This window comes from Zonotrichia albicollis, chromosome 3, assembly GCF_047830755.1.
Source record: "Zonotrichia albicollis isolate bZonAlb1 chromosome 3, bZonAlb1.hap1, whole genome shotgun sequence".
In the NCBI taxonomy this organism is placed as follows: Eukaryota; Metazoa; Chordata; class Aves; order Passeriformes; family Passerellidae; genus Zonotrichia; species Zonotrichia albicollis.
The window spans coordinates 82,068,801-82,086,331 of NC_133821.1; the positions used below are offsets into that span (position 1 = coordinate 82,068,801).

The window sequence follows — 17,531 nt, forward strand, 5'->3', positions numbered from 1 at the left end:
AGAGAGGCAGATTTAGCCCCAGGTGACTGTGAAAGGAGGGTCCACAAAAAGCTTTCAGGAGCCCAGGGAGGTGTGAGACACCAGACAAACAGTACCTGTGATGAAGGCATAGGCTGCCAGGATGTTGCTGAGCAGGGCCATCTCCGTGCCGACACCCACGGGCTCCATGCTGCTGCTGCTGCTGCTGCTGCTGAGCCCCGGCGGTTCTGTCTCATCCACAGGGAGCAGGAGGGGAGTGTTGTCTACAGGGTAGAAAGTGGCTGACCTCCCCTTCTTCTTCTCTGCTTTGACACAGAAAGGGAATGAGGAATGAGGAATGAGGAATGTGGAACATGACCCAGCCCTACCTCGCCTTATCCCCAGGTCAGCATCTGTGTTCAGAAATCTGGAGCTGCTCAACAGGGAGCTGCCCAAGTTTGTCCCTTTTTGGGGGGTAACAAAACCTTCTCAAGCAGCTTCAGCTGAGCACATACCTCCTCTGCATCCAGGCATCATCATCTCTCCCCCATCTCCTGCTCTTTCATGTCACCACTTAAACACACCCACCTATGTTACAGCAAATATATAATCAGGTTTCTTTTCTCTTATGTAAATCAAAGGAGCCTTTATCAACAGTGGGTTCAGCTAAGCTTGTAAGGACGACTGGAAAACACAGGCAGAGCCCACAACCCTCTGCTGGTGTGGGGCTGTAGTGATCCATCCACAGCTGGCAAACAGACGTGCTTTCTCTCCAACCTTCGTGGGGAAGGGCAGACCTGAGTTTATGACTTCCCTCAGAAGCCTGCTCGTATTGTGTTTCACCCAGACACCATTTCCCCTCTGGAGAGGTGAGTGAACATGGGTTAATGATTTGATTTTATTTGTTGAGGACTAGAGCTAAGGAGGCAATTCATTCCAGGAGGCTCAAAGAAACCCTTTCAGACTTTATCAGCTCACTGTTGAGGGCTCCCCACACCTTGATCTGCAGGCAGATGCCCCCACTACTCACAGAACAGTAATTGCTTTCAACACAGGAAAAAGTCAGTGCACAGGATCCAGCTCCATCACCCATGTGAGTTTTTAACTGTAGCTATTATAGATTTCCAGGCTCCCTTCTCTGGGTGTCTGGCCAAAAGCAAGCACCACTCTGTAAAATCACAGATTTGCACCTGGCTTCTGTTTATCTGCAGGTATTAAATTCAGGACACTGCCAGCTCCATCTCCAATGATGCCACCAGTGCCATGCAAGCAAAGGCATTCTGTCAGGAGTGGTGTGATGTGAGATGGTCTCTGTTCCTTGGCTGCTTGATCCATCTCCTTTCCCTGCAAACCCAGCAGCACGAGACATCACTTTCAGCTTCCTGCTGTGGGTGCCAGGAAGCAGCTCAGCCCAAGGAAGCAGCAACAGAAAGTGAGGGGAGTCAAAGAGAACAGGTAATACTGGATGGAGAGGGACTGAGGGCAGGAATGTGTGTGCAGTGATGCCAACTCCTAATCTGCCTGGAGGAGAACCAGCGGGGATGGATGCCCAGGTGTCACTGTGAGGGATCAGCCCCAAGGAATGTGGGCACAGCTGTACCTCTGCCACTGAATAGCTGCATGGCCTTGGGAAAGCCACATGTTCAAGGTTACCACTATGTAATGACTGGACTCCAAGCAAAATGTTTAAACATGAGTGCTTGGGTGTCATATCTCAAAGAGTAAGATATTCCAAGAGCCTCTTGCTTTAGGAGAATAGAGGTTACTGCAGACCCCTTGGGCAAAATGGACACAGAAGGTCTAAGGGCACATTTGGCAGGAAATCAATAGCAACATTTCACAATATTTTTTAGTTAAGATTTTTTTTTAAATTCACATTAACATGCCCTCTAATATCTCCTTTATCCTCCCTGTCTGCTAAATCTGCCTGTACAAGTATTCTAATTTTTCCCTACTGCTGTTCCAAGGAAATCCAGAGATCCATGGTAAATATTTAACTTCCAAAAACTGAACCTAAAACTTGGATATTTCAGAGCATCTCAAATAGCACCATGGATCTAAACTAAGGCAAGAGAATCCTGCTATTAGCTGATGGATAGCAGAGAGTCATTCAGCTCTCCTCACAGCAGACACTTGAAGCTCAATGTATTTGCTCATACACAAACATCTAAGACACTCCAGGGTAAGGAGGACATCTGTGCAGAGTTGACAGATATGAGAAGGGATGGAGGGGAAATGCCCACCCTTCTAGAAGCCAGGTGAAGACCCCAGGTGATCACAAAGGACACGTTTGTATGGGGGTAACTGAATCCTGCCCGAGATGTCTCTGACTGAGGTCTGGCTCTGAGCTAGTTAATGTAAGATCCCTTCACAATTGAGGAAAATGAAGAGCACCACCAGGAAATAATCTCATACATATTTCCTATGTCAGAGGGACACCACTCTGTTGAGTGTGGAGCTGCCCTTGTAAACCATGTGCCTCAACAATGTCTTCAGGAGGCAGAGTAAGGAATAACTCCTCTCGAGATGTGAGGTGTAAGAAGAATCCCCCCTTTTTTTTTTTTTCACTTCTAAATTTTCAAATGAACAGATGCAATCAAACATACTTTTAAATTAATAGTGGTCTGCATACACTAAACTCCAGCAAAGAGCAGCACAAAACCACAGAACTGGTTTTATCATTGGCAGGACTGTACAAGCACAGACACAGAATGCAGAAAATGACTGGACTTATGCAGGAAGGAAAAAACAAACACACACAATTTCTCAAGGGCCATGTGTTACTACACTGTGGGGTTCCCTGGTCTGCCATTCCTTTAAGGATCATACTAAAAGATATTCCCTTTCCTCCCTGCTGGCTTTGGAGACTTTTCAATGTCTAATCAGCTCACTACTACTGGTTTTCTCCTCACCACCCTGTCTTAGCTGTTGCCAGTCACTTGAATGGTTTCTCTGTGAGTTTACACCAAAGCTGAACAAAATTCTTTCAGGCAGCAGTAAATTTGCCCAACACCACAGTATAAGCACAGGAGAGGTTATTCATGATACCAGGCTGATGTTAGCAAATAGTTTTAACAAAAGAAATAAAACAGGAAGGGAGATTACAGAAATTTCCAAGTATTTTGTTATTTTTGAAACAAAAATAACAAACTTCTTCTGGGCTTTAATTTCAAAACAACATTTTTGTTTGAAAAGTGGTGCGTATTTTGAAAGTGAATGAATGAACTATGTGAAAACTAAACAAAAGGTGTCATTTGTACAAGTTAAAATGTTTAGATGAGTGGCAATGAGTTCAGGATATTTTTCCTTGCTTAAAAGAATCTCCAGGATCACAATATTTATTTGGAGCTAACTTAAAACTCTTTTCCTTGACAGCTTTTCAGTAAGGCTTCCAAACTGACAAACCTGTTATGGCCAGTTCTTGTTTATTTGTGAATTGGCTATCCAAGTTGTGGATTAACTTTGCCAGAAGTCTAGACAGAGACAAGCTCTGCCCATACCCACCCTCAAGCTGAATCTCTGGGAGCACAGACTGGGATTTTCAGTAGTGTCATAAACCATCTCCTGCATGTTGGGAAACAGCACAAAACCACAGAGGAATCCAACACGTGCTCACCTGTGCTTTTCCTTTATTCATACACCACCCTTCCTCCTACTCACCTATCCCTAGAGATGGCTAAGATCTGACTTCATTCATATATTTTCACTTTGCATTTCATGCAAACAGCACTATATTTCAAAGTTCAGTTGAAAACTTCTCTGTCCCATGAGGCAGATCTACTGTCTCTGCCCTGTTTTTTTTTTTTTTTTCCTTTGCCACTAGACAGGTCTGGAAAGTATTTCTGTGATGAGTTTGGACAGGCATGGCCATGACTGCTACCCCAAGAAACCCGGTGTTCCTTGAGCAGTTTCACAGTTTCACTTTAGCCCATTGCTGGTCACATCTTGAAGCTGTCACAGCCCTTTCTGACTGTGACATGGATGGGATTTAGGAGCAATACAGAAATCCGGAAAAGAGGAGATGGAAAGGAACAGTTACCACAACACCATTAGGTTTGGGCCCAACACCACAATGGTCACAGCTACCTGGGAGAGCTGGCTCTATGTTGGAAGGAGAGACATCCGAAAGGAACACGCCGTCCCCTATAACATTGGGGTCAAACACTCTTGGCTGCAGTGGAAAACGTGGCTTCTGATGCCCTTGTTGATTGGTTGGTCCTGCCTGAGTTTCATGCAGAAGCTTCTTGGGAACTGAAAGAGAGGAGCAAGAAGAGCACAGTTGTTAGAGTGAGTTATTTCAGCTGGTCAGAATGAGAATTGTCACGTCATGCTACGGGCTCAGCTGACAGCTGATAATTATATCACGTGCAGCCCAAACAGACACTCATTTTCCACTATGATGAATGCTCTCCAAATGCCAGCACAGAGACATTCAATGAGAGAATGCTGGAAACCATAAAGTGATTAAGATACTGTTTATTTACAATTAAGCCTTGATACTAGGCTAAGGATCAGATTCAGATGTTCTATTTAGACACTCATCTCAGAAACTGAAACAGAAGTTAGTAAGCCAGGCTTTGGCCTCAGTTCTAGGCTTCAGACCACTCCAATTAGAGCTCTCTACTCCTACCATGACAGCAGGCCAGACGGGATGCCCTATGACAATGGGAGATGTAGCTCCATTGAGTTGTAGGCTGTAAGATGGGAAAGGCTCATTCTCCATTCCCACCGCCCCAAGGAACATGAAGACTCAGCTAACCCATACTGCTCTCTGTTTTGGCAATATACAGGTGGAATGATGGGTTAATACTTGACAGGTTTTTTGGACATCTCTGGTTTCTTCTTTGGACCAAAGCATGCCCTAATAACAGGAGTGTTTTCTCCTCCTTTCAAGGCCAGTTCTTCAGTTGTACAACGAGGTAAAGAAATCAAAGCTGGTGTAGCTACCTCAGTGTACACCCACTGAAGGTGAATCCACACAGAGAATTCACAAATTTCCCCTGTAGGGACAAAGAATGGAGTCATCTATGGAGTTGAACCAGTTCTCTTCCTCAGCCACAGCCAACATCTGAAGCTATTTCAGAGCAAAGTGCTTCTCCATACAAAGAGAAGAAATATGTATACAGGTCATTCTCTTCAGAAAGTAGAGGAATTGAGTGATGAAAGACAAAACTAAATTAAAATTTCCACAGGAGAAAGATTTCTTTTTCCTGTCAGTGACTATACATTAATGCCTAGCAGACAACCAAGACTTCAGGGTGCTTAAGACACAGACTGTTGAGCACTAGGCACAAGTTCAGTAGACCCACATGAGCTTCAAGAGAAGATCTCTGGGATGCCCATGTCCCTTTTCTCCAAGTATAACACCACCTTCCTCTCTCATTCCAAGCAGGCTGCCCCCTCCCAGTGCCTCAGTTTCCCCGGGGCTCCACTTGGGATCATGCTATCTCTCATCTCCACCCTCACAGGGGCGTGAAGAAGCGCAATTAAAAATGCAAAGCACTTTGAGATGCTTGGCAGAAGCTTGAAGGAGAACTTGGAAAGAAGGCAGCTCTGGATCAGAAAGGAAATTCCTGCCTGCCCCCTGCAGCTAATCAGCTGCCAGACTGGAACAGGAGATTTAATCGCATCCATTAAATTTGCCTGCATCACCCACCACATTACTGGTGGGTGAAGTGATCCAACCTCTTTGTTTACATTATGTTTGACTTACTGTCTTTGCTGAGGCAAGGAAAATTGTAACTAGATTTACAGACTGACCTCCTGTATTAGGCTGCCAGGACATCAGCACTGAAGGTCTTGCATTATTAGAAGAGTCATGCTAGGTCATGAAACAGACAGAAAACCCCTCAGCTTCTGAATATCAAAGAGCTGGCACAGAGGTTTCTAGTGAAATCTGAATTGGCAACAGTTGGAAGGCAGCAAAAAAACACATCCCCTGGTAGGAACCAGACAGGAATGAGGGGGATACCTGTGCCAGGGAAATATCAGAGTCTGGAGAGGGGGTGGGTAGAACAGAGATTATCCTGCAAACCACAGCCAGGGAGAACTGCAGTTCTGGGTGCTGAATTTGAGGCACCCAAAAGGACACAGAGCGCATAGTGCTCAGCACCCTCCAAAAATAAAGAGTCCTATTGCTGTATCTCAGACTCAGGACCTGATAAGTATTTAAAAGACACAGGACATTTTGCTTTATAAACTTTTCACCCAAACTGCATCCCAGTAACCTGTTGATAGGCATCCAATGAAGAAAATGAAGCAAAAAGCTTTCATGTTTCAGACTTACTCTTCTTCATAAATATCTCCTTTATCTCTCAGCATTCATGACCATCTCCAGGGCACAAGACAGGCTGGATGAACCGCATCTTTCATAGAAAAATTGACGCTACCCAACACTTAAATATTTGATTGAAGCAGGGGAAAGAAGCACCATGATCTCTGTGTGTTTCTAAGCATGCCCAGAGAACTGACATATGGCTTTTCCATCTTGGCCTCTGTGCCACCACCACCTGAATGCTACCTACAGGACCAGAGGAGGAGTCAGGTAAAGCAAACCATTGCTAAATCAGCCAGCAACAGTATCCCAAGGAAGAGTAGAGATGGAGAAGTATTCAAGGAGAAGCATTGATAGAGAATATTATTGTCACAGCACCTTATGGAGTAGGGCTGTGCTGTTGCCTCTTTGGAGTGGCTGAGGAAATAAGAACACTATCAAGTAGTCATTTGGTGTCTTAAAACAGAGGTGGCTGTGAGATTCCCAAAAGCAGGCATGTGCTTAACACCTGTGACTAGCACACACTTTGGTACTTCCAAAATTCCAAGAGGTGCTTTTCTTCACATCAGCAACTAGATACCTTTAAAACACTGGAAGCAACTTAGAGCAGCACAGGATGTCTACAGCACACAAACTTGGACTTTTCCACTTCAAGGGATCATTTTTCTCTGTGGACTCCATAAACATCTTGAGTACACTTTGCCAGGAAAGGCCCATCTTTGCAAAGAGTACACAGAGAGATGGCACGCAGCAAGCCTGCTCTTTTTCTAGTTTATATGATGCTCAGCCACTACACAGCTTTCTTTTGATTTAGAAAGACTGGGAAATGGAAAGCATTTCTCAAGTGTAAAATACCTCACAATTTCCAGTTAGCTCCTGTGTGGCAGCCAACTCCACAAGAAAGATTAAACATCTGGTTCCTTCGAAATGCCCTCCTTAAATTCTCCGGAGAGGAGTGCATCTGACACTAAGCATGGCATGAGTTGAAGCAAAGTGTCAAGGAAAGATATTTATTATTAAAACCACCAGAAAAGAAGTACCAAGAATTTTAGTCTTATCTCAGTATTAAGCACAGAAATCCTGGCAGGGAAGGGTTGGCACTTGTCCTGCTCCATGCAATTGAGCAGAGAAGTTAAAGCAACTCAGTCAGCAGAATGAGTGATGGATCAAGAGGGGAAGAAACAGTTTCAATAAAAGTGTTCACACACCTCATAGTCACGAACCCTGCACTTAAAAATGCACATGAGAAATGAGCTTGGGTCATCTGCAAGAGAGGAGATGAGTTGCTCTGGGGACCTCTAGGGACATTCAGTCTCTCAGGGGGTAGCAGTCAGCATTGAAATGTGAGTATTTATCCAAATGATAAAATTCTACAGCAGCTTGGGCTGTGCATCTGAGAAGCACAGGCAGAGCTGTAACTTTTTGGATGGCAAGCCCTTCTCAGCCACTCACCCTGGAGTTCAACTCAAACCCTACCACATGGATTCCATGCCAGCCAGGATTTGATCTGGAGACAAAGTGTCACCATCTCTTTGACACACCATGAATGTACCTGCAGAAGTTGGTTCTAGGTTATAAATCTGCAATTCTTTTGGATCAGCAGGTTCATTCCTCTTCCATTACAGGCTTTCAAGTCTTTACATAATCCCTCTGTGTCTGCTTTAAAAGCAATCCCAGCTCCCACTGCTCATCTGTCTGAATCAACATCATGCTAGCAATAATTTATACCAGTTCCCAACCCGAGAGCTGCATTACCCATTTGCAATGAATTAACGGCACCCATCTCACAATAAAACCTCTCCTCTGCTGCCTGGCAGCCTCCCCACACTGCAGAAACAGGGGTGAAGGAAAATCAAAGCCAGAGTGTGCTCTCATGGGCAGAGCAGATTCATCAGAGTCGGCAGGAGCAGCCAGCAGGACAGTGTGAAAAGGCACATGCTGGTGCTGCTGACAGTATCCTTATTTGTACTCAGTGGAGACGCCTTCTGCCGGAATTTTCACACAAGCAGTTTCTTGTGTGGCCAGAAAAGCCAGGGCTAATGAACAGAAAAAGTTACTGTGTCTACAAGCAGCAACATTCTGAATTGCAGCGCTAAGAGATGGAAAAGGCCAGTCAATACCTCCTCACTGTTCATTAAGGGTGGAGAATCTCTGACTGGTTTGGGTTGGGAGGGACCTTAAAGACCATCTTGTTCCAAGTCCCCTCTCCTGGCCAGGGACACCTTCACCAAGACCAGGTTGTTCCAAGCCTCGTCCAACCTGGCCTTGGACACTTCCAGGGATGGGGCAGCCACAGCAACTCTAGGCAACCTGTGCCAGTGCCTCACCACCCTCACAGTCTTTTCTTCCTAATACCCAGTCTAAACCTATTCTTTTTCAGTTTAAAGCCATTCCTCCTTGGCCTGTCATTACATGTCCATGTTCCTCCTCAGGTTTCTTGCAGGCCCTCTTCAGGTATGAAAACACCATAATGAGATAATTTGCTGTGTTTCCTATGTTGATCTCTCTAGTTTTAAACACTCCACTCCTGGGGGTTCAACCAGTTGCCACAATATATTATTTTCAGAGGAATACGTCTCTTTCTGTGTAATTATTTTCCAGCGTTGCTGAGTGTTTCAATTTAAACACATACATTATTCCCCTAATCCAAACAGTTGATGCTGTAGCCCCATATTTTATGGATGGGGAATTGGCTCAGGGACAGAGTTTTGAAAGTGTTTAAATATCAAAATTATTTGTCCAATCTCACAGAAGGAGTCTGTGCCAAAGAAAGGAAACAAGCTCAGCCTTGCACTCAAACCATTCCCCCTTTTTGCTAATTTGATCTTCTGGTGTTTTCTGATGCTTGCTCTGTCCTAAACAGGCTTAAAGACTTCCACTCCCAGGAAGCAATTTTCCCTTGACCTCCATCTTCACTGGATATACACATCAGTCAGTTGGAGGGGATCAATGAAAGCTCAGTGTTTAAAACACACAGACAAGGGGCTTGTCATTTTCCAGTCCTCTGCTCTATATCCTCCTGTGCATTTGCTCTCAAAGCTCCGCATGATTAAAGCAAATCTGCAGGATCTTCAGCAAACTCTCCTGAGCATGCTTGAAGCAGAGTGCAATTTGAACAAAAACATTACCCCCTCACCAAAGAAAATTACAACCAAACCTTTTATCTGGGCACGTTGGGGCCAGGAACTGTTGGTGCTGAACATATTTTTAAAATAATAATAATAATAATAAAATACTCCTGTGAGTAAACACCCAATATAAACTACTGCATGTTTTTAGAGGTAGCATCTCAGAAGTATTCTTTTTTGATACTTAAGAATTCACAGAATTCAGCCTGAAATAGGATCATTCATCATTCCAAGTTGTTATAAGAAAGCAATTCCATAGTACACATGGACATGGCTCTCTCAAACTGCAGAACTAACAGTGGGTTTTGTGCAGTAAAACCTAAATTCACTAAGCAGTCAGTTAACAATACCTATTAAAATAATAGATTTTGGCTGTGCCAGATCATAAAGTATCACAGAACAGTCAGAGAGCAAGAAGGAAAAATCCCATACAAGAGAAGACTCTGTGCTTGGTGACAACAGTAACACCATTGTGTAGCTGGAAACACGGGGGTGGGAAAATGATAATTTGATTAACAAAAATAAATTGAGGCACAGCCTACCCCCTTGGCTTTATCCCAAGGGTCTCAGACATGGCCAAGGAGCAAGTTGAAACCTTTTCCAGCTATCCATGCTCCATCTAGCCCAGGGCCTCACATGGAAAGAGGTTTTGCCTCTTCTCATGATCACATGTGTTGTGTCAGACATCCAAAGCCTACCTTCAAGTCCTGCCCTGCCACCAGACATCCTGGATTTTTGGTCAGATAAGAGTACAATCACCTGATAGGAGATCATCAGATCCTGCAGCTCTCAAATGTCTCCATGAGCCTTGGAAAAGGCTGAGCACCCTTGACATCACCTCTGTACCTAGGTTGCAAAGGCATGTCATACCATCCTATATTTTATTCAGAGTGAAGATACAATACCATTTAAACAGGAAGTGTAAATTGTCCCAGGAGGCAACATGAGACATGAAGGGACTTTCTGCAACAGACCATAAATCTGAAAGTTGGGATTTGATCAACAAACTGCCAAGAAAAAAGTTCACTATCATTAAAAAAAACCCTAAACACCAGACCAGAGATTTAACAAATGCAAGTCATCCAAACCTCAGCTTCCATCTCCTTCAGTTATTTTGAAAAAAACATTTTTTCACCCAGCATGGATATGAGCTGCAATCCTGAAACTGAATGCAAAGCCCAAGAGCAAGAGGGAGTTCCTCAGCCTGCTGCAGCCATGTTTTTCATGCATGGTGTTCCAAACCACCAATAACAAGGAAGTGACTCATGCCAATTACAGTAAGGCCACTTCCAAGCACCATGCAGAAAGCAAGGAGACTGTCTGGGAAACGAGCTCTGTCACAGCCAAAGCCACCTACATCTCCCTGAGCCCGCAGCCTGCACCAGGGCCCTCCCTCCAGACTCTGCCCAAAGCAGGAATCTCTCTGTTCTGCTGGTGACTTGGGAGTGGTGGGAAATGGTATGTCTAACACATCTAAGCTGGGATGTCTAACACAACCCATAAAAACTTTCAGATCACTCTGCCAAGACTCCTCTTAAGACAGCCCAGATGCTTTTGCCTTTTACTATATCTTCTGGCAGCAGCCTGCTAGAGAAGTGTTGTGCAAAAAGAATATAAATATAATACAGACAACCCTTTCTCTTATTTGCCCTCCACAGAAAAGGACATGCTTATCCTTTCCTCATGCAGCTGCAATCAGAGAAGCAATTTCCAAAGTGGGAGCAATTGCAGTCCAGGAACAAAGCCTGTGGAACACAAATTAGCTCAGTCTCACCACTGCTCCCAGCGAAATCTCTCACAGGTGAAAGGCCCAGTGATGTGAGAGGCTTTGGGAGATGAAGGAGATTTAGGAAACGGTGCACATCCAACTGAGACTCCACGGGGAAGAGTCAAACAGGAGCACCATTCCCTCCCAGGCTCTCCTCCTCCTGCACAGGGCAACAGATTACCCTTTTCTCTGACTCCTCTGACTTCTGCCTCCCAGAAATGCAATAACCTTATTAGAAATCCAATTCACCTAATCTGGGAACTCAACCCATGCCCTGTACATACCTAAGGCAGAAGTCCTCCTTAAATAAGCTATGTTCCTGAGCTCCTTGTATCATCAACAGTGAAAGGTGGGTGCCTTTGAAAGCCTCCAGGGAAGATTCTGTCTACTTAAATTTAGGAGCCTAATTAGGGATAGTTAATGAATCATAATGTTACCTTTGGATTTATTCTCCTGAGTGTATCTGAGTTGAAATCTTATGAACTGCCTCACATCTTTTACTCAGATATTTTTCTGCTATCTTGAACTTTCCAAATCTGAACTTGAAGCTATAAAACACCTTAATTTCTATCCAGTGATGCATGTGCTCGATCTGTCCACAGGCAGTTTTCCTAGTGCTTTCACAGCCATGAAAGTCAGTTGTTCTTCTTTCATCATCTGAAATGTAATAACAGAATATGAAGCATCTATTGCCAGCAACTCATAAATCTCCTGCTTGATGTGGCTTTTGGTCTCCAAAGGACACAGGGGAAAGTATCGCATGCGCCAGTCTGCTCCCTACACGTTCTATTTGGAAAGAAAAATGGATCAAAAGGAAGAAAGCCTTGTAAGAGATACCTGCAGATATAGAGAGTTACTTTTTTTTCATCTGGTAAATTTCTGCCTGCTCCCAACATCAGGAGAGTTCTGCATTTTCACAAGATAACGCATCTTGAGGAGGATGAGACTCAAGCTGATTCTTGTCCAAATTCCAGCATGCTCAGCTACATCCCACCATGGCACCTTTGCTGGTAGTACGGCTGCATCTCCTCTCCACCAGGCCCAGAAGAATCAGATTAACAAGGAAGTCAGGCTCATTCTGCCAGTCTTCCCTATTTCCCCTCTTTGGGCTGCATTTGTCACATACTTTCATTGGTACTTTGCAAACCAGCCCTGGCTTTCTTAGGCATTTACGGAATATTGTTTGTTGGTTTCTTCAGAGAGACTTATTACAAACTGGAATTTTATGCAGTGCTCTGAATATATCCACTCCACTTTGGATCAGAGTCACACCAGTTTTTGGACTTGAACACACTCCTACTTCTTTTCATCATCTTCACTCATTTTAGTCAAACATTTAACATTGCAAGACTTTAACTCAGTTGGTCAGAGCCTGGTGCTAAAAATGCCAAGGTTGTGCCATTCACTTATGAGCTGGACTTGGTGATCCTTGTGGGTCCCTTCCAACCCAGAGTATGGGATTCCTCTTATAATACAGAACTGTTTTGACATTTAGGCTATAGGGCTTGGCAGAAATTCTTTTGTGCTGCTTATCTATTTTTCAGGAAATGTGTGGCACAATATGTGGCTCCCAGGAGAGCACTGACAGAGCAGTGAGTATTGTGTGTTCAAGTGTGGCTGATCCAGAGTCAGGGCATTGCTCATGCGAGGAATTGCTCACCAGCAAGGGAGAGTCTCTGTGCTCAGGATGCCAGCCCATACCCAAGTGGTTCCAGCCCTGCAAGTTATCTGGAATCAGCTGAGTCACAGCAACCAATTCTGTAAAACCTGGGCCAAAAGGCACTCCCTTAAATCTCAGTGAAAGGTGTACACAAAAACTGTCAGGGAAAGTGGCCCTTGGTGATCTTCATGACTGTGTACCCAAAAGCAGTGTTTGGGTGAGCATTATGTATCACTGTGAGTCACTTAAATGAGAGCTAGGGCAAGGATAACCAAGATAAAGTAGGGAGAAAGGGATGGAGTAAAGGGCCAGAGGTCCTGAAATCCTCTAGAGCTGATGGGAAGCTATGCCAGCCTCCATCAAGCACAGCAGAGGAGCAGCCAGGAAGCAGAACCCAGGCAGGAAAGGAAGGTACCAGGGAAAATAACATCAGCTGCATTGCACTGCCCAAATATTTTAATAAAGAATAAGAACCCTCATCCTTCAGCATCTGAGTCAACAATTAGCCTGGTATGATCCAATCATTATATTCCAAGAGTTAGGAATATAATTTCTCCTCCAAGGCTACTGACCAAGATAGATATTTAGGGAATTTTCTGTGCCTGGCTCTGAAGCAATGCCACCCACTCAATGTCCACTGACCACTGATGACCTCTGAGACACCAGAAGAGCAATCCAGAAAAGAAACCTAATTCAAAGAGAAACCACAACCACCACATCTCTGGAAGTTCCCCCATGTTTTGTCTCAGAGTCTGCTAGCAGGTACAGCCTGGAGATTCTTCCATCTGCTCTCCTTGCATAATTAAAGTGTTGGTAATTACAGCAGCAAAACTATGATGTGTATAAAAATATTTTCTTTCTATCCAAGTGCTACTTATCCAAAAGTGTGTGCTAGTTCTTTATCAGTTCATCAGCTTTTCCTCTCTGCAATCAAACAGCAGAGAACTAGGCAAAGGGCTAGAAGTTTTTCCCAAAAAGATAGCAGTGTCTTGATAGCAGGAGCTGAGGAATGTCATCAGAAAGCAGCTGGTAACCTCTGCCATTAAAGGCAGTGACTTCTGGTCACATGTTTGACTTAGTGTGGCAATTCCCAGGGTCCCATGAAATGCCTAAACTGGAAACCCTGCACAGGGAAAGGTTATCAATTGCATTGGAATAAAGATTAGGAGTGAATAAAACTGTGTAAGGCAGCTACAGGACTAAATGCCCTTCAATTATACACAGATGAATGCAGGTCAGTATTTACTGTACGAAAACACAGCTTGGTTTGAGACCCAAAATTCAGTGTGGGGATCACTGTCTCCTAAGTGGTTCAGCACTTGGCTTATAGAAACCAGGCTACACTAACAAACTTGAAATCCAAGGATCTGTGAACAAAGTGGTAAAACTGTTTTCAATATAAATCCTTCCATTCACATGGTTATAACCTCTGAGACATCCTCCTTTGGGGCTGAGATTTCCTGAGCACAGTGGAAAGTTTGAGGAAAAACCCTATAGATGTTTTTTAATTATGAGTATCAAGCCTCCCCTGTTTTTTCAAAGTACATTTACTGGCAGAACCTCTCTAACACACAGCATCAGCTTTAAATAATCTGGCTTGGAGACTGTGAAAAGTTCTTTGCGTGGTTTATGTATTTAATTTTATTTATTTTTCTGGTAGAAAAACACGTAGCATGCATCATCTTGCTTCCATGCATAGCCCAAGGGAGCAGTAAGGACTGCAAGCCCAAATCTTACTACAATTGCTACTGTGAGTAACTGCCAGTTTTGTGAAACAGCAAATTACAGTCACTTTCCTGACCCCACATAAAAGCAAATACACACCATGGAAAACAATGCCAGGGTTTTGTTACAGCCCAGTGAGGATGTTCCTGAGCACCTACCCCACATTCTTATGCAACTTGCCCTGCAGCTGCAGTCTGGGAGCACTGGGAAGAAACTGTGGGAATACTCAGTACTGGGTTCTGGTGGCAGCTTTCCAGTACTTAATAGTGGGTTGATTTTTTTTTTTAAGAGAACACAAGGTTTTTTAAAGTTAAGTGTTTGTTTCTATTAGGCTTCATGAAATGTTCAGCAGGGACATTTCTTGCACACCAGTCTGTTCTTTCCCACTCTCCACACATGTTATTAAGATTCATTTATATGAATATCTCAAATGATACCTGGATTCACACCACCTAATTGAAGGTATTTTACTGGAATGGGAGGGGGTTAATTTGTCCCTCCATCAGTTATACAGACTGGCTAACTAATCCCTCAGTTTACGTGCACCTAAAGCTTGGCAAGACAGAGCTGCAAGCTTGCACATTATGTATGGATATACATTCAGGTATAGAACATTGCTGGGCAAAAAGCTTCTCTCATTTATTCCAAAGTTAACAGAGGTAAAGAATCCTGAATCAAATCCTACCCACCTATTAATACAGAAATTATTCCAGGACTGCCTGGGGCTCCCTTGAGACCCCTCTAGCAGGCTGGCAGGTCTCTGAAGACCCTGACTACTTGCAATACTTGATTTACCAGGTTGCCACTGCAGCTAAGCCCCACGGATCATTCTGGGAAGGTCAGCAATGCTCCTCTGCTGGTGGCCTTTGCTAAGCACTGCCCAGTTTCTGCCTGTTTGGGTAGCAAGGCCCATCCATTGGGCATTGCTCCCCTTCCAAAATTGCTGAATTCAATCAGTTAAAACATGTAAATGGAGACACATCTTATCCTGCCACGTGTTTGAAAGTGCTTCTTATCACATATTCCAAAGGAAATGCAGGTTGCTAACTCAGCCAAGGAACTCCATACTGTAGGACCTCTATTTTTAGGCTTCCTTTTTGGGACTCTTTGAAAAAACATGACTTTAACACATACCTTTGCTGCTAGCAACTTGAACCCAGGGCAGAGCCTTTATCTGGCATGCACTCAGCTTAAGGTGCCAGTTCAAGTGGAATGTAATGCTCTGTACTGCAGTATTTGTTCCCTCCACTGGATATCTTGAGCCCACCAGCCCTGATATCTTATCATCAGATAAAAGGATTAATCCAGCACAAAGAGGCTGTGAGCACCTTTTGAACAAGTAAACCTTTAACAAACAAATTTCCTGTGTGGGGGGATAGACAGGGATGGTTTATGAGACCCTGTAAACAGCAGAGAAACTCATAAATACAGTCCTTCAAAGTACCTCTGTCCCATGCTGGGATGACCCCTCCTCATACCACAGGAGCCACTGTCCATCTCTGTAAGGACACATGCTGCAGGATTGGCTCAGCTCACAAATTGGAGCTGCCAAAGGAAAATTAATCCCTATCAATGCAGCTGCACAGGATAAAATCTACCTCACAACCTGCTTGGGTTATAGTGACAAGATGTTATTAATTGCATTTCCAATAACCATCCACATTACCTAAAATCTGAAGTAATCCACCTTAATTACCTTAACTCTAATAACTGCATAGATCATAGAAGCTAGAGGAGAAAAATAGTTGTTAACTTGTTGACTGCCAGATGCAGACTGCTGATATGAGAAGTATCAAATATTATAGTATTAAAACTGACCTCAGCTTGGCAGGAGAAGGCTGTGATTCATGCCCATAACTCCTGGGCACAGGGGGAATACAACAACTAATTGAACGAGGATCAAAGCATTGGCTGTTTCAGTGGAATAAGACAGGAGATTAATCTCATTTACACTGAGGTAAACCTCCTTCCTAACTTTCTCCTAGTTCAGCAAGAACTGCAGCAAGTCCACTCTACAAGTCTGTTGTATCACTGCCTTCTTTAGACCTCTACCATTCCATTAAAATCAATGTTACAGTAGAGGGTGAGAACTGGATCACTATTCTGGCTGGTCTGAGCTTTCCACCTTTGAGTTGATTCAGACTTTTCTCTGTGATAAAATAAAGAACCTATCTTAAAAGTCTGTATTTTTTAAAAATCTTGCATCAAAGCTAATTTTTTTTTCACCCTTGAGCAAATAACTCACTTCCAATTATGTTCCAGGTAATGGAAATTCTAAGACAAATAAAGTTGAGAGTGGGGCTTATTGTGAAAGAGGCACACTGATTACAAACACTGTATGGAGAGGAAATGGCATCTTTGTGCTTGTACAGCAGCTGGTGAAAGGAACTGCCTGCCTATTTCCCAACAGCAACCCAAACTCTGGAGGCACCCAAGTAACAGTTTGCAGACAAGTTTCACAGAGCTGGAAATCGAAATCCATCTTCAGGCTGGTCTCCCTACAACAGGATGATAAAAGGAGTGAAATCGCTGGGACATTATTCAAACTCAGGCTTCTAATGGGACATATGAGCAGTAACTCTGATCTCTCACTTGTTTCCCAGGCTCTTCCAAGGGGAATCACAGCAGTTTGCACTGCAGGGTCTTGCACAAAGCCTCATGCAGCTTGTACCACCCTGTAAATCTGCAGTGATGGGACTGAAAGAAAAGAGGTGAGATGAATGGTCAGATGACTCTTCAAATAATTATAAAATGGTTTGGCTTGGAAGGGACCTTTAAAGGTCACCTAATACAAATCCTTGGAATGAGCATGGACATATACTTGACCTTGAAGACCCGGCCTCCCTGTATTCCCTGCAGGCCAAGCAGGCAGTGAAGTGGCTGGTGCTGCTTGTTATGCTTATTATGAAGACAATGTCCACCCTCAGATTCTGTATTTCCCCAGATCATCTTCAGAGGCAGAAGACATTCTACCTCAGTGGTGTCTTGATGTCATCTGAGGATGCGTTTTGTTAGCTT

The 17,531-nt window shown here is 43.8% G+C and overlaps 1 protein-coding gene across 3 annotated transcripts in view; it reads right to left on the bottom strand.

Annotated features, from left to right (window-relative positions):
• EVA1A (eva-1 homolog A, regulator of programmed cell death) overlaps positions 1-17,531 on the bottom strand; it is a 207,617-nt gene that overhangs the window by 11,440 nt on the left and 178,646 nt on the right. The window contains exons 6-7 of one of the 3 annotated variants that reach the window (XM_005485088.4): positions 4,045-4,209; positions 96-284 (exon numbers count right to left, since the gene is read on the bottom strand). In XM_005485088.4, the coding sequence (XP_005485145.1) occupies positions 96-284; positions 4,045-4,209 (354 nt within the window). The remainder of the gene's footprint in view (positions 1-95; positions 285-4,044; positions 4,210-17,531) is intronic. The other 2 variants (XM_026792189.2, XM_074538014.1) reach the window with 2 other exon arrangements.